At 45.1% G+C, this 23,044-nt stretch overlaps 1 protein-coding gene across 3 annotated transcripts in view; it reads left to right on the forward strand.

Annotated features, from left to right (window-relative positions):
- The first annotated feature begins 4,670 nt into the window (after positions 1-4,670).
- Positions 4,671-23,044, forward strand: part of HHLA1 (HHLA1 neighbor of OC90) — a 31,674-nt gene continuing 13,300 nt past the window's right edge. The window contains exons 1-12 of one of the 3 annotated variants that reach the window (XM_077351180.1): positions 4,671-4,980; positions 9,978-10,090; positions 12,080-12,139; positions 14,445-14,525; positions 15,092-15,175; positions 15,819-15,902; positions 16,761-16,844; positions 17,424-17,480; positions 18,584-18,670; positions 20,179-20,271; positions 21,285-21,542; positions 21,843-22,085. In XM_077351180.1, the coding sequence (XP_077207295.1) occupies positions 10,003-10,090; positions 12,080-12,139; positions 14,445-14,525; positions 15,092-15,175; positions 15,819-15,902; positions 16,761-16,844; positions 17,424-17,480; positions 18,584-18,670; positions 20,179-20,271; positions 21,285-21,542; positions 21,843-22,085 (1,219 nt within the window). In that variant the 5' untranslated portion in view covers positions 4,671-4,980; positions 9,978-10,002. Of the gene's footprint in view, positions 4,981-9,970; positions 10,091-12,079; positions 12,140-14,444; positions 14,526-15,091; positions 15,176-15,818; positions 15,903-16,760; positions 16,845-17,423; positions 17,481-18,583; positions 18,671-20,178; positions 20,272-21,284; positions 21,543-21,842; positions 22,086-23,044 lie in introns of all 3 variants that reach the window. The other 2 variants (XM_077351179.1, XM_077351181.1) reach the window with 2 other exon arrangements.

Raw genomic sequence — 23,044 nt, forward strand, 5'->3', positions numbered from 1 at the left:
CTTGAACTGTTAAGAAGCATTTTGTGGAATGTAACTAATAAATCCATAAGCAGCTCCTCCCGCTGCTGCAGCTGAGATCCAGATGAAGGGATCTGTAATTGCTTCCTCCCCAAAGTAAGCTTCAGCAGGGGTTTTGTTGAGCCCACATGCCTGGAATATGTATTATTTAAATGTATTCTTTATATGAGGGATGATGAACTCATCAAATAGTAATTAGTTATTGATGATTTAATCAGTATTGATTAAATTATCGATTCGATGGTCTCCCCCTCTCTCTTTCTTCCTCCCTCCCCTTCTTCCCATCCCTCCCTTCATCTCCCTCCCTCCCTCCCTCCCTCCCTCCCTCCCTCCCTCTTTCTTTCTTTCTTTCTTTCTTTCTTTCTTTCTTTCTTTCTTTCTTTCTTTCTTTCTTTCTCTCTTTCTTTCTTTCTTTCTTTCTTTCTCTCTTTCTTTCTCTCTCTCTTTCTCTCTCTCTCTCTTGCTTTCTTTCTTTCTCTCTCTCACTCTCTCTTTCTCTCTCTCTTTCTCTCTTCCTTTCTCTCTCTCTCACTCTCTCTTTCTCTCTCTCTTCTCTCTCTTTCTTTCTCTCTTTCTTTCTTTCTCTCACTCTCTCTTTCTCTCTTTCTTTCTTTCTCTCTCTCTCTCTCTCACTCTCTCTCTCTTTCTCTCTCTCTCTCTCTCTTTCTTTCTTTCTTTCTTTCTTTCTTTCTTTCTTTCTTTCTCTCTCTCTCTCTCTCTCTCTCTCTCTCTCTCTCTCTCTCTCTCTCTCTCTCTCTCTCTCTCCCTCCCTCCCTCCCTCCCTTCTTGATAATTTAGAGTACCCTGGACCAGGACCTAACCCGAGTTCTGTCAGAGCTGGGTCCCATGACAAAACCCTTGGACAGGTAAAGAGCACCTAAAACTACGAGGCCAAGTACAGAAATCAAAAAGCTGTTGGGCCTTTCCAGCAGGCTTACATTCTCAATCAACTGCTATTCACTCTGGGCTGGAAGGGGTTAACACGTCCTTTGCCTGTGACAGTGGGAGTCATCCTGTGGGTGGAGCCAATTTTGTTAACCCTTCAGCTCCTGCTAAACCCAAAGTAGAATGACTTCTGTTGAGGATTAATGGCTGCCAGGGGTAAGTTCTCAGACCACAACCCTTACGGATAACCCCACCATCTTGCAGTGAAGCGTAATCCATTTGTTTGAACAAGCCAAGTCATCACGTCTGACGATCAACTTGTGTTTTGTTTTCTAGCTTAGAGCCGATTGTTCTTTCTAACTTGTCTGTGCCTTGCTCACTCAAGTAAACTCTCCATGCTATCAAGATGCGTTTCAGATTCTGGCTAACAAGAGAACACAATTTTTATACAAGTGGCCTTTAGTGCTCTTTCTAATATTATTTATTGTAATTTTTAAACGGTATGTGTAATTTATATTCCAGCACTATCTGACATTTGAACAATTTTAATATGTTTATTTCAATATATATATATATATATTATGCAAATAATACTTCTTACCTGTTTTTTTATGTTCTGTCTTAAAAAAGAAACCTGCACCACTTATTAAAAAATAAAAGAGAAATTTCAATTACTCTCAGTGTAGTGCGTTTCGTTTCCAAACGGATAACCATCAAGTATTTAAAAGACTGCCATGTAGAAGATGGAGCGGAGTTGTTCTCTCTTGCCACAAAGGGATGGACCAGAACCAATGGGAGTAAATTAATTCAAAGCATCTGGAAGAAGTTCCTGGCAGTTAGAGCGGTTTCTCGGTAGAACAGGCTTCTTCAGGAGGTGGTGGGTTCTCCATCTTTGGAGATTTTTAAACAGAGGCTAGATAGCCATTTGATGGAGAGGCTGATTCTGTGAAGGTTCAAGGGAATGGCAGGTGACTGTGGATGAGTGATAGTGTTGTGAGTGTCCTCCACAGTGCAGGAGGTTGGACTAGATGACCCAGGAGGTCCCTTCCAACTCTATGGTTCTATGATTCTCACAGTCAGCTCAATGCTATGGAGAGATAATAATGGTAAGCAGACTCCAACAGATCAGGGGCCAGGTTAGGAACCAGTCTCAGAAGAGCCACACTGGCTCCTGAGCCACACCATCAAGTCATGGCCCACTTATTGTGACTTCTCAGGGTATTCAAGGTAATACACATTCTGAGGATGTCTACCATTGCCTGCCTCTGCATAGAGACCCTGAACTTCTTGCAAGTACAAAAATTAACCATGGTGGGCGAGTCCTTGAACCTGGAGGTTCCATGTAACTCTTGTCTTCCTTTTCCCTTTGGCAGTTCCAGCCTGATGGAACCATTCCCGAGCCGGGACACCAAAAAGCCCAAAGGCTATACCCCTGAGAAAATGCCTCCTGCGATTCATCTGAGCCTTGTTCCCACTGGGAAAAAAAAATATTATTGCCCCTTATAAAGTTTCTTGTATTCTGACTGTAGCGGAACACTCTCACAATTTAGCTGGGGGGGAATCACTTTGGTGCCTCTGAAACTGCCAAACCCTCAATGTGTTATGTACATCCTGCTGAAAGTCAAATTGCCTTAGTATCAGAACATCAAACCGTTTGGACTGGCTCCCGGGGAATACCTTTATTCCTCAGATGGAGCGGCTTGTGATAGATCGTTATCCCGGATGCTTTTATTCCAGCCCAATTGATGAAATATTAAGTGAGGGCCAATGGGAACAAAAAACTCCAAGGGGTATGATTAGACACAATTCATAAAAAATCTGCCTGTGTTAGAGGATCTTCCCCCCCCCCCCTTCTCATCCTCTTCACTGGATACAGGCTGTGAAAAAGGCCATTCGAGTAGTCCTCGTTGTAAAGGAGATGAAGAATGGATCCTGCCATCCAGGAGGGAGCAGGTAAGCCAGCGAAAATGAACTTCACATCTGATGGATCTTCCGTTTTAGCACAGCAATAAACCCAACAGATCCAATCATCACTTTAAAAAAAAACTTTATGAATGACACCACCACCAAAGTAAGAAACATAAAAAATTCAAAATAAGTACATTACTCAAAGATTTATCCATTACATAAGAACATCATCAGAATCCTGCTGGATCTGACAATCAAGTCCAGCATCCTGTCTCAGCGGCCAACCGGTTCCTCTGAAAGGCCAACAACAGGGCATAGAGGCCAAGGCCTGATAAGGACCTAGGAAGAGCCTTGCTGACCAGTGGTCCATCTAGTCGAGCATCCTGGCTCAGACAGGGGCCAACCAGTTCCTCTGGAGGGCCAACAACAGGGCAGAGAGGCTAAGATCTCCCCATGATGTTGCTTCCTGTCTCTGGGATTCAAAGGTTTAGTACCTCCAGAAGTGTAGGTTCCCCTCAGCCACCATGGCTAGTAGCCACTGACACACTTATTCTCCATGAATTTGTCTCTTCCCCTTTTCAAACTGTTGATTTCTGTGACTGTCTCCATAGTCTCTGGCAGAAAATTCCATATTTTAATCACTCTGTGTAAAGTAGTATTTTCTTTGTCCATCTTGAATCTACTGCTCACCAGCTTCATTGGAAGCCCTCAAGTTCTGGAATTTATACATATGATGCACTTAAGCACAAAACCAGGAAGTAAACATAGAACAAACCGAAATCTAGCTAATTTGTTGCCAGTTCCACCTCGGAAAAGCTCCCAATCAGACCGGTCCAAGTGAATTAAAGGGTCCAGTTGGGCACTGACCAGAACCTGGGACTCTTCCATTGTGGTTCCAACTCTGGAATGGACTCCATGAAGGGGCAAAGGGGTCCTCTCCTTGGAAGTCTTCAGGGGGTACTGCAAAGCTGATCTATGCCAGGGCTTTGGAAGGGTTTAAATAGCAGGCATCTCTTTAGAGGAGAGGAGAATAGGGTGATCAGTTCGGTCAAACCAGCTGATGGAAGGAGGGGAGGGGGACTTACCAGGAGCTAGAATGGAAGAACCAGATAGTAAAATGTGATGTCCAGAAATGACATAGCACACAGCACATCGCAGACATCAGGGGCGGTGACACTCTGGCTTGTGGGCAAAACCTCTATGGTAGAATTAGCTTCTGACCATAGAATTTTGTCCAAATCCAGAGCATGTCCCCTTCCCCGATGTCCAAGTGATGCAAGAACATCACATGTGAAATATCAACAATTCTTCTTCTGCATGCCATGGAGATGCCCTACCACCGAGCCACAGCTTAGGGTGGCCAGCCTCCAGGTGGGGCCTAAAATTATCTCGGAATTATGACTAATCACCAGACGACAATCAGTTCCCCTGGAGAAAATGGCTGCTCTGGAGGGTGAACTCTATGGCATGCTGAGGTTCTTCCTCTCCCTTAACCCCACCGTCCCTAGGCTCCAACCCCAAACGTCCAGGTATTTCCCGACCCAGAACTGGCAACCCGACCACAGCCAGTCCCCAAAGTTGGTTTGACTGGACTTAGAAGGGTGGAACTCTGCTCACAGTGGTGCTGTAAGTGTGCTTTCTACAGGCCTGGGGGGATCAGGTATCAGGCAAGCCATAATACGCAGCTGGCCAGAGGCCCACGGGTGATTCGGAGCACAACAAAACAAGAATTGAGGCACAGACATGCTCCAAGGTCAGCTCTCCCTGTCAGAAGTGACATTTCCCTAACGACACTGAAAGAGCCTGTCTCTTTAAAGAGGCGTGGGAGGGGAGAATCTGGTCCATTCTATTTTTCAGGGAAAGTGATAGTTGCCAAATGTCATTGTCCCGTCCCATCCTGCTCAGTCAGTCACCTCGCAAAGGAAATCCCTCCAGGTTGCGCCACCTGCATTTTTTGCTTTCGTGCAAAAGGTTTGGTCTCAGCCTGTGTCCCGTTGGGATCGACACTTTCTGTTTTACACGGGCTTTGAGCTTTCTGGTAAAAAAAAAAAGAGAAAAGAAAAATTACTTCTCTGCGGTTCTTGAGCTGTCGCCAAAAAGCACACGATAACCTCCCTGGCGGACTGACGCTCGCTGAAGGGCATCTGGGCCCCACCTGCAAAAGCCAGGTAAGCGGATACTAAAAGATACGCAGATAAGCGGGCGCTGGGGGCAGGGGCTGGTATCACTGAAATCAAATCAAATCAAATCAAGGTGAACCCCTTTTGGAACCCCCCCCCTCCCCCTTTGAGCTCTTTACCAAGAGATCAGACTGAATAAAAGGCTATGATTTTAAAATAGATTGTTCTAAAGTCAGGGATTACCTGTGCAGGGGAGAAAAAAAAACAGCTGTCAGATATATATCCTCAATGCCTGGGGGGAAAATATTCTCCCCCCCTCTTCCTGTTTCTTTCAACAAGTTTTTATAAAGATACTTTTCAACAACGGCCTGTGCAGTTAGAATCTGAACTGAAACATGGAAGTAAATATGCAAGGGGAATCTCTCTGTGTATTTTACATTCAGAGGAGGCCCTTGTTATCTGGGTGGGGACACACTTGGGATCTGATCTGATGCAGACAGAGGGAGAGTATTTTAAGGTATTTGTTCGGTTCAGCGGGACTAGCCAGTTGATGCTGTTTGGAACCTAATGTACCTGTTACAATAATGCAGTGGGATTTAATCCTGCCTGAATGTATTTCTCCCATTGCTGTAATGCAAAAGGTTAACTAAGTTAGAAATAGTTGGCATTTAAGCTGACGTGACAGCTGAAATTAATAGGACTGATGACCTAACCTTTAAACACAATAGCCCTGATTTAATGTATTTTAGTTAAATTCAAACTTTGGGTCAAAAACTCATGAAATTTAGCTTGTGTTCATAAACAGATTAAGCCTTGTTTTACAGGGGCAAATTCAGCAATTTTTAAGACTTACTGAGGGTTGGTGTTGAAATTTTAGATCAACTGAGGGTTGGTGTTGAAATTTTAGATCATCACTGCAAACACACTCTTCCCCATTGCCAGTCAATTGCAAAATGTATTATAAATGAAAATCTTTTTTAAAAAATCAAACAACCACTGTCTTTTAGGATAACATAACTTGTTTCTTTCCCCTTTCCGTTACTATTCCGGCTAAATTGGCTGGCACCGATATTAGGAATTTAATTGAATTGCATTATTCATTATTATCAAAGACCAGCATGAAAATAATTACATTTCTAGATACATTACATATTTATAATCTTCCTCCAATCTATGTGATAAGGATCAATAATAAAAATAAATAATTGTCGACCTTTTAAAGAATAATTATCAATACTTCAAGCTATCTTTTTAAAAGATCTAAAAGCTTTATTGAAAATCAACAGAGATGTCATCTCGACACAACTATTTTTAGAAGTGCATATCTCAGGGCATTTTGTTTTACTGGCTGCTATGGTTTTTTCCAAGTTTGTCTAACGATCTGTCTGGTCTGTACATGGCCCCAGTTTCTAGATTTAAGTATCCACAGATGGAGTAATGTTGAAAGTTTTACTATAAATAATAATGCATGAGCTGGAGAAAATAGAAATGTGGTTTCCCCCTCCTTTTCCCATAATAGTATCCATATGGGGGCAATGAAGGTGATGGACAATGGATTCTGAGTGGACAAGATAATTTTTTTATTCAATGAGTTATCAGATTGTGGAATTCACTACCAGTGGACATGGTGATGGCCACAAACACAAAAGGGGGCTGGGACAGATACATGGATGATCTGTCCATCAGTGGCTGCTAGCCATAGTGCCTAAACGGAACCCACACATTCCTGGGCAGTAAACGTCTCACTACCAGCACTGAGAAAGGTCATAGCCTGTATCCCGGGTTCACTGGCCTTCCGGGGCAACTGGGAGAAGAAGAAGAAGAAGAAGAAGAAGAAGAAGAAGAAGAAGAAGAAGAAGAAGAAGAAGAAGATCTTTTTATATCCCACTTTTCACTACCCGAAGGAATCCCAAATCCCTCTGCCCGCAACAGACACCCAGTGAGGTAGGTGGGGCTGGTTGGCCATGGTGTGATACAGAATCGTGGAGCTGCTGGACTACTGGTCTGACCCACCTGGGCTCTCCTTGTGGTCTCTTTAACAGCATATAAAAGACAACAATGCTAGGAAAATTTGAAGGCAGTGGGAAGATGCACCATGAGATGAACTGACTCAAGCAAACTACGACTCAAGCCCTCAGACCTGTTCATTCTTTCATAAGTACTAATGGACATCAAAGGCATTCGTCTTCCTTTTATCACCTCATTCTCTCCAAATTGTCATAATTGCATGAAGACTCAGGGCAATCATCGCTCTACCCCCAAAGCTGCTATTTCCTTCATGTGAAACCAAAGTAGAACTGTTTAAACTGAAGACAAAGAGAAGAATCCAAAAGCTGAATCTTTAAACTGAAGACAAAGAGAAGAATCCAAAGTTTCTTAATCAATTCTTGGTATCTATTTCATGCACTGGAGTAATCGAAATGAGATCCTCGCTAAGTTGCCCGTTTTCAAATCCAAATTTTTTCTCAGTGGTTACATCCTCAGGAAGAGTCTTAAATCAAATGTTGAGTCAATTTCAAAATTAGTCTTCAAGAATCCCTTAAGCAGTAGCTCATCAAGTATGGGGTCGATCCACAATAGGAATAAAGATCTCGATTTCTATTGCAGACCGACCCCATACTTGACCCCATACCCCATGCAATAGGAGTCCATATCTGGACTGACCCCATACTTGATAAGCTACTGCTTAAGGGATACTTGAAGACTAATTTTGAAATTGACTCAACATTTGATTTAAGATTCTTGCTGAGGATGTAACCACTGAGTACAATTTTGGATTTGAAAACAGGCAACTTAACTAAGATCTCATTTTGGTTGCTCCAGTGCATGACATAAATACCAAGAATTGATTAAGAAAAACTTTCATTGTTCAGATTTTGGATTCTTTTCTTCAGCTTCATTTTCTCCAGGGGGGCTGATCTCTGTAGCCTGGAGGTCAATTGTAATTCAGGGAGATCTCCCTGCTCCACCTGGAGTTAGCAGCCCTATAGGGCTCAGTGGGCCTTAAGCATAACTAATTGATTGCCAAAACCAAAACAACAGCACTCACTTCAGCCACTCCCCAAAACTACAGGGGCTAAAGAGGTTCAAATGACCCCAACTCAAAGGCACAGTATCTTTGTCTGACATGCATTAACAAGACGTTAGTTTTATGGGACTGAATAGACGTTCAGGGATGGAAGATTCACAGTTTGGTGTAGTGGTTAGGAGTGCGGACTTCTAATCTGGCATGCCGGGTTTGATTCTGCACTCCTCCACATGCAGCCAGCTGGGTGACCTTGGGCTCGCCACGGCACTGATAAAACTGTTCTGACCGAGCAGTGATATCAGAGCTCTCTCGGCCTCACCCACCTCACAGGGTGTCTGTTGTGGGGAGAGGAAGGGAAGGCGAGTCCCCTTCCGGTAGTGAAAAGTGGAGCATAAAAACCAAACTCTTCTAAATGCTAAATATTACTCATAAGGAAAGGAACATTCTGTTCAGGGGAAAAGTGGACTGCACAGTTCATTACCCATGAAATAATTCCCCCCTCCCTCTGTGACATGTATTAAATTCTCAATTTAAAGCACACATTTTGTGGAAACTCATACCTTCACCAAGCATAAAAACTCCTTTACGGTCATCCATGTCCTCAACGAGTTCTTTTCTATTTTCTGTTCACCCAGCCCTTCCTATCAGTTTTTGCATGCTAGCAGAAGTTCCCTAGCAAAAAAACGACTCCTACATCTGACAAATCTGTCTCTTTATCCATGACCGTTTGTCGAACCAACTTCCTTAATGACAGCCATCGGAGTGACAGGCCTGTCCATTCTTTTGTACAGCATGAATAGACATCAAAGGCATTCGTCTTCCTTTTATCCCCTCATTCTTTCCGAAATGTCACCATCGCATGGAGGCTCAGGGTAATTGTCCAACCAAACAGAGAAGCTATTTTGCACACGTCACAAAGCCAACCAATATGGGAGTTAATCGGACTCCTGCTTTTGGCCTGCGATGAATCAAGAACTTTCTCAGTATATGGGTGTGCGCAGGTGATGGTCTTAGATCTGAGTTCCTCAAACAATTTCAAGGAAATGTTCCCTTATTCACATTCCTCGTACTCCCTCCTCAAGTTAAAATTAGAGACATACTTTGCATTGATTTGTAGAGAGTGTCTCCACGTGCAAAGAATCGTTCCCTTCTTTGTCTGCACGAGTTGCTGTTTTAGGTGTACCTCTTGATGAGAAGACCAAGGCAGAACAGGGACTCCTGCAGTTATATAACAGGCAACCTCCTTGGAAATTTGATAATTGAATACATCTGCCCAGGCCCTGCATATCTGAGGGACCACCTATCTGAAATACTGTTGAGATACATTTTTTGTGTAGTTTGTACAGAAATTCAGTTGGAGCATCTGATTGGGCCTCCCTCATGCTCTCCTCCCTCTCCACCCTCCATGGGGCCAATGTTTTCAAACTGCTTTATATTGCTTGGTGATTTCACTGTGTGCTTGTATTGACTGAACAGAATATGAAGAGTGTCCTGCAAGGGGCATCAGAGGAGATGTGCGTTGAGCATAGTTAGCTTAGGAACTGCCTGATAGTTTTTCAAATTATCACCTCCAGTGTCCTGATTGGCTCAATGGGACACTTCCTGCTCTTTTGAGCACACTTCCTTCCTGCTTGCCTCCAGAACAGCAGACGGAATGACGGTGTACAACAGTTAGACAGTTAGGAATCTCTCTCCATTCCTCTTTCTAAAAAAAAAATTGCTCCTCTTTGAAATAAAATTGTTTTATTCTTTTAAGCAGCTTGGAGCTCCGCTACTCTTTGCAAATTTTAAACTCTGCCAACGATTGGGGAGGAGATTGAAAGGAAAATGAATGACCTTTTTTTCCTTTAGGACTGCCAGTAGGTGCGTGCTCTTGGGTTTGGGGCACGTCTCTTGTTGATTGGGGCTTACTCTCAGGAAAATGTCCTCTACCATGGAGCTCTCAGCTCAGTAAAGCCATTGCCAGGAAATGGGCTGGAGAACTTATATTGTCACCTCTATTTCTCCCCAGGCCGTTCCCAGAAAAGGAAGCCGGCTTGCAAAATGCCCTGCTTCCCTCTGCACGGAGCGGTGAACTTGTCTCTGGGCTTTTTCTGCCTCCTCTTTGTTTCGAACTTGGGGAAGGAGCAGTGTAAGTAAGCTTTCACTTCCTCAACGGACCATTTCTAAGATCAATGTGATTTAAAAAACCCCAAAACAACTCTTCCCTTTTTAATACTGGGCTTGAATACTTTCAGAACGGAAGGGAATTGATAAACTTACTTGGAGCGGTTAACCAAACCCGAATCCCTGTTTTTAACACATTTATTTGATTGATGTTTTTTTTATTTGTTTATTTATATTTGCTTTTATTGGCCACTGCTCCCAGACCCTGTGGGCTTGTGTTGGTTTACAGTAAAATTATTTAAAAACCCATAAAATACAAGCAGAAAAATCCAAACTATGTCCTCCTGTCCTGTTCCCTGACAGCAACCATACACTAATGCCTGGGGGGGGGGATAACTCCTGCCCAGATGTCCGGCACATAGGCCCGTACGGGGAGGGACCCGATCTTTCTGGCCTGGCCTCAACCAAATGCCTGGTGGAAGAGTTCTGTCTTGCAGGCCCTGCGGAACTGTGAGAGCTCCAACAGGGCCCTCTTCTGGGAGCTCATTCCACCAGGTTGGGGCCAGGACTGAAAAGGTCCTGGCCCTGTTGGAGGCCAGGTGTACCTCCCAGGGGCTGGGGTCAATCAACAGATTCAAACACGCAGAGCAGAGAGCTCTGTGGGAGGCATAAGGAGACAAGCGGTGCCTCAGATATGTAGGTCCCAAGCTGTGGATGGCCTTGAAAGTAATATTAGTCTCTCTGCATCTGGGCTCAGGGTGATATGTAGCATAGATTTGTAAACCTTTGTTTCCAGGTCCCTCCTGGCAACTTGAAAGGTGAGGCATAGGGATGCCAGTCCCCAGGTGGGACCCGGGGATCCCCCCAAATTATAGCTCATCTCTAGGCGACAGATGTCAGTCACACTGGAGAAAATGGATGCTTTGGAGGGTGGACTCCATAGCATTATACTCCACTGAGGCCCCTCCCCACCTGAAATCCTGCCCACTCCTGGCTCCACCCACAACGTATCCAGGTATTTATTAACCCAGAATTAGAAAACCTAGATAAGGGGAACTCCCCAGTAATGGGATGAAGCCTAAGCCAGGTTTTACAGTGACACTGCTGGTGACAGGGTAACATCACTGGCATCACAGGACGCCCTAGTATTTGGGCAAAAAACTCTTTGATTGGGACATCTACTGAGGTGGGGAGTCCCTCACTTTGGAAGGGACCTAGCCGCCCTGATTTCTGCCTTTGAATGATAATGCTGAGGAGCATTGCATGCAGCACTAATAAAAAAACTAGAAGTGTCATAGGGTAGCTCTAGAGATCACTGGAAACTCCATGATGCCATAGAGTCTCTGTTGATTCCTAGAGCTACTCAGTCGAACATGTTGTGGTGGAAGAGATGTAGTGGAGCAGGCAATGGGAGCTTTATTGCAATGCCCCATGAGTTGCTGGGGGAAGCACAAAGGAATCATATTCTGGGAGGAGGCACAGCATGCTTACATACATGCTCACAGTTGCACACTTGCACAATAGAAAGGAGGTAGCACACTTAGGGCTGCCGTTGGAGAACAGACTTCTATAGCCCTCATGGGACAGTGTAACACAAGCTCTGCTGGATCAGTGATCCATCTAGTCCAGCCTCCTGTCTCACACAGTGGCCAACCAGTTCCTCTGGAGCGCCAACAACAGGGCAGAGAGGCCGAGGCCTTCCTCTGATGCTGTCTCCTGGCTCTGGGATTCAAGGCTTAGTGCTTCTGAGTGTGGAGGTTACCCTCAGCCACCAGGGCCAGTAGCCACTGATGTTAGACACGAATCTATCTAATGCCCCTTTCAAGCTGTCTATTCCTGTGGCCATCACATCATTCATTGGCATCAAATTCCACATGTTAATTACTCTCTGTGTAAAGTAGTATTTCCTTTTGTCTGCCCTGAACCTACTGCCCATCAGCTTCATAGGTTGCTCTTGAGTTCAAGTGTTTTGGGAAAGGGAGGGAAAAAATTATCTTTCTAATGTTTCTTTCAGCTGCAAGCACAAAAGGGGAAATCAAGAAAGATGAACGAGTGGCAGTTCTGGCGACAGCAGGTAAACTTTCCCACTTAGAACTCAGATCTGTCTTGCAAAGATGCTTTCCCTTGCTCATTGAATAGGACAACAAAGGGCAGAGACGAAGATCTCAGCTGCAACTTCAAGGAACTGGGACATCCTTGATGGCTTCTCTTTCTACTTCTCAATACGTATTATCTAAATGAAATTGGGAGAAGGTAACATTTTCATTTGAAACATTAGATTCCCCTCCATTATTGCTCAGTTCTTGAAAAAATGAAACCTGATTCTCTCATGGGGAGCTAGTGCAGGGAAGAATTAAGGAAACTTTTGCAGATCTTATCAATGCACAATATCACTTCTGAGTAAAAATCCAGAAGTGGCATCATTGCATTGGGGTGACACTCTAGGATTCACCCCAAACTCTGTGGTTTAACCAGAGAGTTTGGGGCTGAATCCTAGAGTATCACCCAACACAAACCACAGAGTTAGCACAGAGCCATAACTCTCCCAGGTGGTTGCCAGAAACCTTTGTATGGGTGACAAATTGGCGCAACAAGAAACAAAGTGAAAAAAATGTGTTACTGTAGGACTGGGGTCCCTGAGCGACCTATCCTGCATCTTTGTGCCACAAACTCCTGATGCCATTTTCAATTGCAATCATTTATGTGGTCTGGATGCCATCTTTATTTCTGTTCCCTGTGACAAATGTTAGCTTAAGTTTACTCACCACTTGGGGGCTCTACAATACCAGAACTTTATCATGGCGACCACCACAGTTGGCCAATGAAAGATATTTTGAAGGAGGCCTCTTTATGAAGATGAAGTGGTTGGGGAAAACCTGGAGCCTTAGGTGGTGGAGCCAGGAGGGGCCAGGTTTGGGGCAGGGAGGGACTTCAGTGCAGTATAATGCCATTTCCCCCCTCCCCCTCCAGGCAAATGGTTGCCTGAAGATGAGCTGTAAATGTAAGGGATCCTCAGGTCCCACCTGGGGACTAGCGTCCTTATGATGAACGCAGTATGGCATCAGGACCAGGATGGCATCAGGACCAGGACCAGGATTCAATGCATATTATAACCAGATGGGCATGATCTTTATTTCATGTATACCCATGATTTGCAGTGACTGAGGACAGAACAGAACATACACTATTTTACAGGTCATTTCTCCTTTTAGGGCACTTCCTAGCTGGATTACCCCTAAGGTTAGGGAGGGACTGGCCAGTAATATTTTGATATTTGGTTAATATAGCAGAGTTGCACAGCAGAAGCGTGCTGGGCCCATAACCCTATTGGGATATTTGGTTACTATAGCAGAGCTTTGCCTAGTCACAGAAGTATGATACTGAGAGTCATAAATAAATCTCCCAAGAGGTTTATTGCAAAAAATGTAAACTTATCCTGTTCACATTCAGGAGAGAAAGTAGCCTAAAGGGTACTTTCCCTATCACAAATGGCCAGTTTATCCAGCTTTAGGTGTATGGGAGCATGAGGCAACTCTTATCTATTGGAAAGATATGCAGAGACATGTGTCTCCATGAAAGGCCATATGAAGTGAGTGAGAAGATAAAATGAGAGATGAGGCAGCTTCCAGATTAAGAGAAAGAGAGGTGTCCCCTTCAAGCATTGCAACTACAGGAGTGTCCTGCAGAGACATGTGTCTCCATGGAAGGCCATGTGAAGTGAGTGAGAACACAAAGTGAGAGAGACAAGAAATCAGAAGGCAGCTCCCAGGCTAAGATAAGAGAGACATCCCATTCAAGGAGATAACACCCATATACACTTAAAGTGATGTAGCACCCTGTAGTGTCCAGAAATGCTGGATCATTACTCACTCTGACATATGGCTCAATGTATAGATTATATTTGTAGAGACACCAGAACGTAGAATGGAGACTCTCTTCTCAAAGGAACACAGACCTCATGGGGACTACCATGAACAGGAATTGGTAGTGATGATGGGGTGAAATTTTGTTTCTCATCATGGTTTTGGGTTCAGTTTGCACATAGCCTTTTGATACAACTAGTGCACCAGTCCCACACCAGCTAAACTTTGCTTGTCCGGATCCGGATAACAACAGGATAAGCATGGCGCAACCACATGGGTGAATGCTTAATAATGCCTCTTGCTTGCAAATACTGTTTTCTCTTTCCAGCTTAGCATGCTAAGCATCAGTACACCAAATGGAAGTAAGGAAACTGTCCTGAATGGACTTTGCTTCAAGGAGCAAGGCTGCCTTTCCATGCCTCAATCCAAGATGTGTTCCAACTGAAGTCAGCCTTTGGAGACATTTGTTACTGACTTCATACGAATGAATCAGACCTGCCTTATTCTTTTTTTCAGAGTTGCCTGCAAAATCACTTGACCTGGCAGCTATTAATCTGACCGATCTGGTCAACGGAATGCTAAATTCGGCTCTCAAAGGTAACAACAATAATGAAAGGTAACAACAACAACAACAGCAACAATAAATAGAGAGAGTAACATTCTAACCAAGTAAACAATCTAACAGACCCATGATTGGTCAGATCTGTCATATGGGTTCAAGGGAGGGAAGTTCGGGGGCCTAGTCGATGCTGTTTAATTTCGGTGGACCTCAACCAAGTGCCTAGTAGAGGGGCTTCCTTTTGCTGGCCCTGTGGAACTGTTTTAGTTGCTTCAACTCCTGCTCAGAGGTAATAGAGGCAGAAGGTCCCCATTTCAGAGGCAGTTCAGTTCCTGCAATCTTAATTTTTTTTTTAAAAAAAGGTATCTGATAGTAGGGTTTAGAGAAAAGCTTGTTCACTTGATGTGAATCTGATTGAAGGGGGTGGCAGGTGACAGTGGATGAGTGATAGGGTTGTGAGTGTCCTGCATGACCCAGGAGGCCCCTTCCAACTCTGATTCTCTGATTCTATGGCCTTGGTGATGTGTAGCAACTAGCTCTCTGTCTTTTCTTCATCCATATATGTTGTTAAGCAGACTAAAACTTTCTCCTTGTGTGTCCGCAGGTTCCAGAAAGTTCATCTCATTGCTGAGTATCACTTCCTACAGTTCATACGCTTTCCACAAAGTCTCCATCGTTGTATACAACAGTAAGTGTGCACCAACACGTTTGCAGAAATCTTCCTCAGAGGCCTTATCTCTGGCCCAAGACCTTCAAAAGTTAGCTAGCTAGGGAACGAAGGCAGGGACTTCTCAGGGGTGGATCTTTCTAGTGGCCTGCTTCCTTCTCTTTTCTCCTGTACCTACCAGTTGAAGACTGTTATAATTGCCTGTTCGGTGCTTTAAATATTTTATAATTGCCACTCCTGCTCCTATTTTAGTTGGTAGTGGTTATTGAGGGGATCACATTAACTGTGTGTTTTCAACCATGTTTAAAACATAGGCAGTGACCACATTAAGAATCCTGACCTTTTCAGACACCTCCTAAGGAATTCTGAGATCTGGTCCTAGGTTTCCTAGATAGATGCATCACTGAAATACATCCCCTTGATTGATGCACTCCCAAGACACATTACCTTGACAGATGCATCCCCAAGATCCTTTGATTGCCTTCCTTTGATTGTAAGGGCATTGGATGATTACCACTCAGTTCTCTGCCCAGGTGTAAGGGTTTTCTATTGAACTGTGTGTTCTCTGCCACGTTTAAGATGCAGGTAATGATCATATTGGCAAAGGCTTTTCAGGGTCCTTGTCGTCAGTTTCTCATGGCATCGTCCTTTGTTTTCTTCGCAGTTTCCAACTTGAAAAATATCGACCCGACTAAATTCCCCACCAGGTACTGCTACTGCTTGACCAACAGGACAAATGATTTAACAGGTGAGTGGACAGAGAGGCTGGGTACCCGTTGCCAGGGAGACGGTGTCACAGGTGATGAAGGAAAGGGCCAGGCCTGTTCCATCTTTACTCATCCATCGATATTATGCTGCTGTGCAGAACCCAAGTGAGATGAAAATGACTTGATGAAGTGCATATTGACACTTTCATGGTATATCAGAGGCACTGGAGGGGTCTGGGAATTTAGGCAACCCCAGACAAAAGTGTCATGTCATAAGCTAGGGGGCGCATCATGACAGTAGGATTGCCATCCTCCAGGTGGGGCCTGGAGATCTCAGGGAATGAAAATTTATCTCCAGGCAAGAGAGAACAGAGTTCCTCTGGAGAAAATGGCTGCTTTGGAGGAGGGACACTATGGCATTATTTTTGAGGTCTGTCCTCAGCCTCAAATACCCTACCCTCCCAATCTCCAGGAATTTCCCAACTGGAATTGGCAACATATCTCAAAGAAATACAGGGTTGCTGTGCAGAGGCAGGCAATAGAAACCCCCATCCAAATGTCTCTTAGCTTGAAAGTTGCCATAAATCATCTCCAACTGGTTGTCAACATTACTGCAATTAAAAGGGCTAAAGCCTTGCCTTTCAAAAAGTCAAACATTCAATGAAACTTTAATAGATAGTTAGAATGATAGTCAGTAGCCAGTTTTTGGAAAACCCGTGAAAGCAGTGATGGTGTGGGAGGTGGAATGGCCACCAATGGGAGACAAGGGGTCGGGCAGCTGTGGGACAGGCTTCCATTTTGAGGACAATTGCCCCTGGGTTATATGAACAACTGCAAAGGGGAAATCACCCAAACTGGTCCCTGCTTGGATAACCCCTGTTTGTTGGTTTGTCACCTAGATTTTACCGCTTTGCTAGTTGATATTATTGGAAACTACACCAGCTCCCTAACCGAAATCTTCAAGTCTACTTCCATTCTTTCAGGTAAGAATGGTGATTGTTAGTTGTGATGGGAGGGCTGGTTTATTAAACCTCTTTGGGGTGAGAAGAGGAGAGGAAGGGCTTTGGGTCAATGCCAGAACTTGTGGACACTTCATGAAATTAATGAGCAGTAGGCTTAGAACACAGCAAAATAAACCATGATTAAGCCAATGTACAACAAAGTCAGTTTAATCGTTTCAGCTTCTAGGGAGAGTTGAGACTTGCTTTGGTCTGGAACCCACTGTTTTGTCTTTTTGGTACTCCTTTGTGTCTGTAAAACTTTCCTCCAACACCACATTCCAGTTTACGTGCTGCAAAAACAGCTTAGACATGAGATTTAGACAGATGGTGCACCTGAGGAAGTTCTTAAGCCCTGCTCCTCAGTTCCTGACTTTGGCCTTGCTCCAAGCATTATCCGAATTCCATCCTTAGCAGTACTTGGAGCAACATGAATTCCTTTCTCCAGGCTGATACGCCAGCTTGCTTACCTGTCTGAACCAAAGACCAGTTTCTGCGTCTGAGTTTTCACTCCACTCTGAATGAATTCTGACGACGCTAACCAGCCCTCTGTTTCTCTTGCAGTGAGCCACAGCAATGACACGGACTGTGTCTACATTTGTGTCATGTCAGGCCGCACAGGTAAACGGGAAGCATCTTTATTCTCAACCTTGTAGCTTGGAATCAAACGCTGTATTCAGAAATGTCTTATTATGCCATGTTCCTTCTTGGAGGGCCTCACTTCCAGAAATAGATCCAGATGGGTTGCTATGTTGGTTTGAAGTAGCAGAACAAAGTTTGAGTCTAGGAGTACCTTGAAGGGGGCCCAAACTGTGGCTCTCCAAATGTCCATGGACTACAATTCCCATGTTCCCCTGCTTGGTGTAGTGTTTAGTAGTGCAGACTTCTAATCTGGTGAGCCGGGTTTGAATCTGCGCTCCCCCACATGCAGCCAGCTGGGTGATCTTGTGCTCGCCATGGCACTGATAAAACTGTTCTGACCGGGCAGTGATATCAGGGCTCTCTCAGCCTCACCCACCTCACAGGGTGTGGGGAGACGAAAGGGAAGGTGACTGTAAGCCGGTTTGAGCCTCCTTCGGGTAGAGAAAAGCGGCATATAAGAACCAACTCTTCTTCTTCAGTAATATCAGGGCTCTCTCAGCCCCACCTCCCTCACAAGGTGCCTGTTGTGAGGAGAGGAAAGGGAAGGCGACTGTAAGCCGCTTTGAGCCTCCTTCGGGTAGAGAAGAGCGGCATATAAGAACCAACTCTTCTTCTGCTTCTTCTAGTCCATGGACATCTGGAGGGCCGGAGTTTGGCCCCCCTGCCTATGGGATCACCCAAACACACCCATGGGGAATCTGAAGAGCTACAGTCCATGAATACCTTATTATTTTGGAGTTGCCAACTCCTGGTTGGGGAATTTCTGGAGAACTGAAGGTGGAGCCTGGGAAGTGCAGAATTTGGAGTGAGGAGGGAGATCAAAAGGAATCTGAGGCCACTGTGACTGGCAGACGCTCTCAAGCTTTTGGATTGGCCTGGTAGGACTAATTGGCTTTCTGCTTGCTAAATTCTTGCCACCAGCTTCCCACAAAAATACTAGATGGGCATTCACCCATGAACCTAGCTGCATTCTGGGCTGTTACCCCAAGATTGCTCTCTGCACCCTCCTGGGGGCAGCCCTCGAACCCAAAGGAGATTCTCTTTCATGGCTTCCTTCTTAATCTTTGTTTTTATCCTTTTAGGTAGAAATCTGTCTGATTTGTGGGAAGCCGTCGAGAAGTCCCCTGTTATTAATTACACGTTTTCTGGTAATATGTCAGATCTCCTGGGTGAGTACATCTTGAGTCTGCCAACATAAGAGGATCCAACTGCTGAGCAGGGAAAACAGAAGCTGAGTAGCATGAATTACAATCCTTCCAGATGATTGTGATCATATTAGGATTGTGATAGTTTCTTCCCAAGTATGGAGATGATTGAGTATGGATATGATTGCCAGGGAGGGTCTGGTAACTGGTATAAGGTTTTTAGGAGAGGGATTGTGGAGGTTTTTAAAAACTGCAACCTCCTACACTTATCAGAATTTCTTACAGGAAGTGACAAGCGGTAGCTCTAGGAACCATCAGACTCTATGATAAAAAACATAGAGTTTATGATGATGCATAGCACTACCCGTTGCTGATTCCTGTATGAAATTCTGGAAAGCACACAAACCTGCTGCCAGCTTCTAGGCAACCACACTAAGAGTGTCACCCAGGATCCCCTGGGGTGCATTCTCATGTTTTGTGGGGATGCCCCAAGGCAGCATCAGAGAAGACAGTGAAGACGCCTGGAGGAAGGTGACTACCTAGCCAGGAAAGAAAATCTCCTGTCCTTCGACTAAAGGTTTACTATGAAGAAAAGGGTTCTTCAGGACATGGAGTGAAATAATATCGCTCGATAGGCCTTGTAGATCACAATAAAACTAAAGGGACAGCTACAGAGACATGTTTAAAAGCTGTAGAAAACAGCAAGAGTCCTGGAATAACTTAAAGACTAGCAAAATATGTAGCAGGGGAGAAGCCTTCATGAGTCACTGCTCACTTCTTCAAGTAGAAAAGAACAAGAATCCAGGAGCACCTGGAAGACTAACCAAATTTGTAGCAGGGAAGGAGCCTTCATGAGTCACTGCTTATACAAAACCTTCTATCCTGACACAAATTCTGTTAATCTTTAAGGTGCTCCTGGACAATTCCTCTTTTCTACCCTCCTTGATCGGTCTCCATTTTAAAACCTGGGAACCGTATTTAAGCCAGGCTTTTAGCTGGGTTGTTGCCACCAATTATTTTTTAAAAAAATACTAGAAAGGTACAAGGGATTGTTTTCAAAACAGACATTAAAAGTGATTATTGATGGTGCAGAGATGGACGGACTCCATCAAGGAGGCCACGCCCCTCAGTCAGCAAGACTTGAGCATGGCTGTTGACCACAAAGCATCTTGGAGGTCATGAATTCATAAGGTTGCCCTGGCCCTGACTTGACGGCACTTAACACACACACACACACACACACACACACACACAATTGTGTGGACACCGGGGCCGGTTGCCTCTTTAGGCTAAAATTATTGACAGAGGAAGATTTCTTCCCTCCGTCTCTCACGATAAGAATGAACACTGGGCTTTCCCACAACAAATCTGTTCAGCTTTAATGCAGGAGCAGCCGAAAGAAGTCCTTCCTCATTAGCTCATAACAACATTCACTTCTCCCTTTGCACCAGGTTGGATTTGGTACCCTAGTTTTGCATAGCAGGTAGCAGCTGCATCTTCTGAGATTTAGGTGTTTTTTTTTTCCATTGGAGATTTAGATTCCGTCCACCCCAATCTGATTCATTTGCGGGAAGAGGCCGAGAAGGTCCTAAGTTATACCGCTCATGGCGCATGGACGTTTAAAAGTAAGCAAGTATTCAACAACGCCAAACACTTTTGTCTTTTGGCCATGGCTATTGATCTGGGAAGATATTTGGTTAATGTGTTTTTTTAATGGAGGTTGTCAAACACTTTATAATGTTTTATAGAAGTCTTTTGCCCAGACCTGGATGGTCCAGGTTAACCTGGTCCTGGGAAGTCCTGGAAGCTAAGCAGGATTGACTGTGGTGAATAATTGGATGAGAGACCACCTAGGAAGTCCAAGGTGGCCATACAGAGGCCTGCAGTGGCAAACCCTATAGCAGGGTTGGCCCAACTGTGGCTCTCCAGGTGCCCATGGACTACAACTCCCATGAGCCTTTTCCAGCATTGGCAGGGGATCATGGGAGTTGTAGTCCACAGGCACCTGGAGAGCCACAGTTGGGCCACCTCTGCCCTATGGGTTAGTCCAGACTAGCCTGATCTCAACAGATCGCAAAAGCTAAACTGGATCAGCCCCGGCTAGTACTTGGATGGGAGACCACCAGAGAAGATCCGGGGCTGCTACACAGAGCCACCCAAAGGCACGCTACCGATATTTCTTGCCCGGAAAACCCTACAGGGCTGCCATAAGTCAGCTGAGCCCGGACCACACTTTGCACCACCACGTAAGGGTGGCATGGATGCTGAAATTAATTCGGTGTTGTGGTTCAGAGCGGCAGCCTCTAATCTAGAGAACTGGGTTTGATTCCCCGCTCCTCCACATGAAGCCAGCTGGGTGGCCTTGGGTTAATCACAGTTCCCTCAGAACTCTCTCAGCCCCACTGAAAAGAAATAAAAAAGCCTCCTCCTCCTCTTTCTTCCATCTGTGTTACTTCCCTTTCTATGTGCTGGATCATGCCAGTGTCAGGCTGCATGGACCTGGTTGGGGCTGTGGCTCAGTGATGAAGCATGAGATTTTCATGCTTAAGGTCCCAGGATCCCAGGCAGGCAATTTTCAGCCTTCCTGTGTCAGGGGGACAGATGATGTATTTACCCCCTCCCCCATTCCTCTTTTTAGCCACGAAGATACCGATGCGAGCACAGACCGGATCCTCGAAAGGAGTAGAGATGCATCTCACACAACGTCCCATGTGGCTGAAGACCATGAGTTCTCAAGGTCCATATGTACCTGCTCCTTTCTGGTTGCATACTGATATCTGGAAGGGACCTGATGTTTTGTTGACCAAAACCACTTCAGTGGGGCCTCCTCCTCCTCCTCCTTCTCCTCCCCTAGTAGAAGGCCAAGACATCTCAACAAGAAGACCACCAGTGCCAAGTGAGTCTTGGTGGTTTGAGGGATGTGCAGGAAATGCTTGACACTAGCTGTGAATAGAAAGGAATTTCGGGCAATAATTCTTGGGACATTGCTTTCCCCATGTTGAATGGAGCTGTGACTCAGTGGCAGAGCGTCTGCTTGGCATGCAGAAGGTCCCAAGTTTAATCCCCGGCATCTCCAGTTTAAAGGACCCATCAGTAGATGATGAGATAGACCTGGATGGGTTTACAGGGGTGCAGTACATTATACTGTACTTGCTTTTCAGCTAAACTTAATCTTTTATTCACTTTGATTCTCCAGCTCCAAAGTTGTCTGTCCAGCCCCAGACAATTGCTCCCAAAGGCGATGAGACCGTTTTACCCAGACTCACCACATGGCGGAAGATGGTGGACTCGAAGGGCTCTGAGATGGCCTCTTTCCAGGTGTCCTCATGGCTCCAGACAGGTGCTTCAAAAGAATGGGAGATTGCTCCAACTAAACTGGTGCCCTCACCTGCATCTGTGACAAGCTACGATGTTCCACCTGGAACACAACCGGTTCCCAGTGAGTACAGGACGTGTGAAGAGCTAATCCAAGAATACAGGTTCTTTAGGAATAGGAAGAAACATGGCTTTCTGTTACTATCTTAATGCTTGTCCTTTATTGTGGGAGCAAAGACCCGGTTTTGGCCACTCCATTGCAAAGGGAACTCCAGCTCGGAAAAGAATCATAGAATCATAGGGGTGGAAGGGATCTCAAGAGCTGGGTTATGTTGTGTCCTCTTTTTACTACCTGAAGGAGTCTCAAAGATGCTTACAATCATCTTCCCTACCTCTCCGCACAACAGATGCCCTGTGAGTTAGGGGAGACTGAGAGAGCTCTAAGAGAACCATGACTGGCCAAAAGTCACCCAGCTGGCTGCATGTGGAGGAGGACTGGGGAATCAAACCCGATTCTTTAGATTAGAGGCCACCACTCTTAACCCTAACACCTGACTGGCTCTCAACCTGAGCTGGTCATCCTAGTCCAGGGATTCTCAACTTTTTTACTAATGAGAAATCTCTGAAACATCCTTCAGGCTTCAAGAAAGCCCAGAAATGAAGAGGAAGAGTGCTTGCACTCGAAAGCTCACGCCTTGAATAAATCTTTGTTGGTCTTAAAGGTGCATCTGGACTCTGATTTTGTTTTGTCATGGAGAATATAGTTGGGGAGCATAGCTGGGGACATGCCCACCCGGGACCCCTCCCCTCCCCACCCCCTCCAGGCCATTTTGGGAAGCTTTCTGGTTGAGAAAGCCTGCCTTAGATGGTAGGTGTTGGGGGGCAGCAACCTTCTGCCCCATCCCTTGCCGGCCAGCTGTTGATGTCCAGACCACTAGCTGCATTTCTTACAGATGTTCCCTCTGGCTGCTGGACAGTGGGGGAAGATTGATGGGGCCCCCTGGTGTCAAGCTGCAACTTTGGTTACCTTGTCTTTCCTTCCTCCTCCCTCTAGAGGTAGGGTTAGGGGTTGGGGATTGGGGG

The sequence above is a fragment of the Paroedura picta genome, chromosome 9, assembly GCF_049243985.1.
Source record: "Paroedura picta isolate Pp20150507F chromosome 9, Ppicta_v3.0, whole genome shotgun sequence".
Taxonomy (NCBI): domain Eukaryota; kingdom Metazoa; phylum Chordata; class Lepidosauria; order Squamata; family Gekkonidae; genus Paroedura; species Paroedura picta.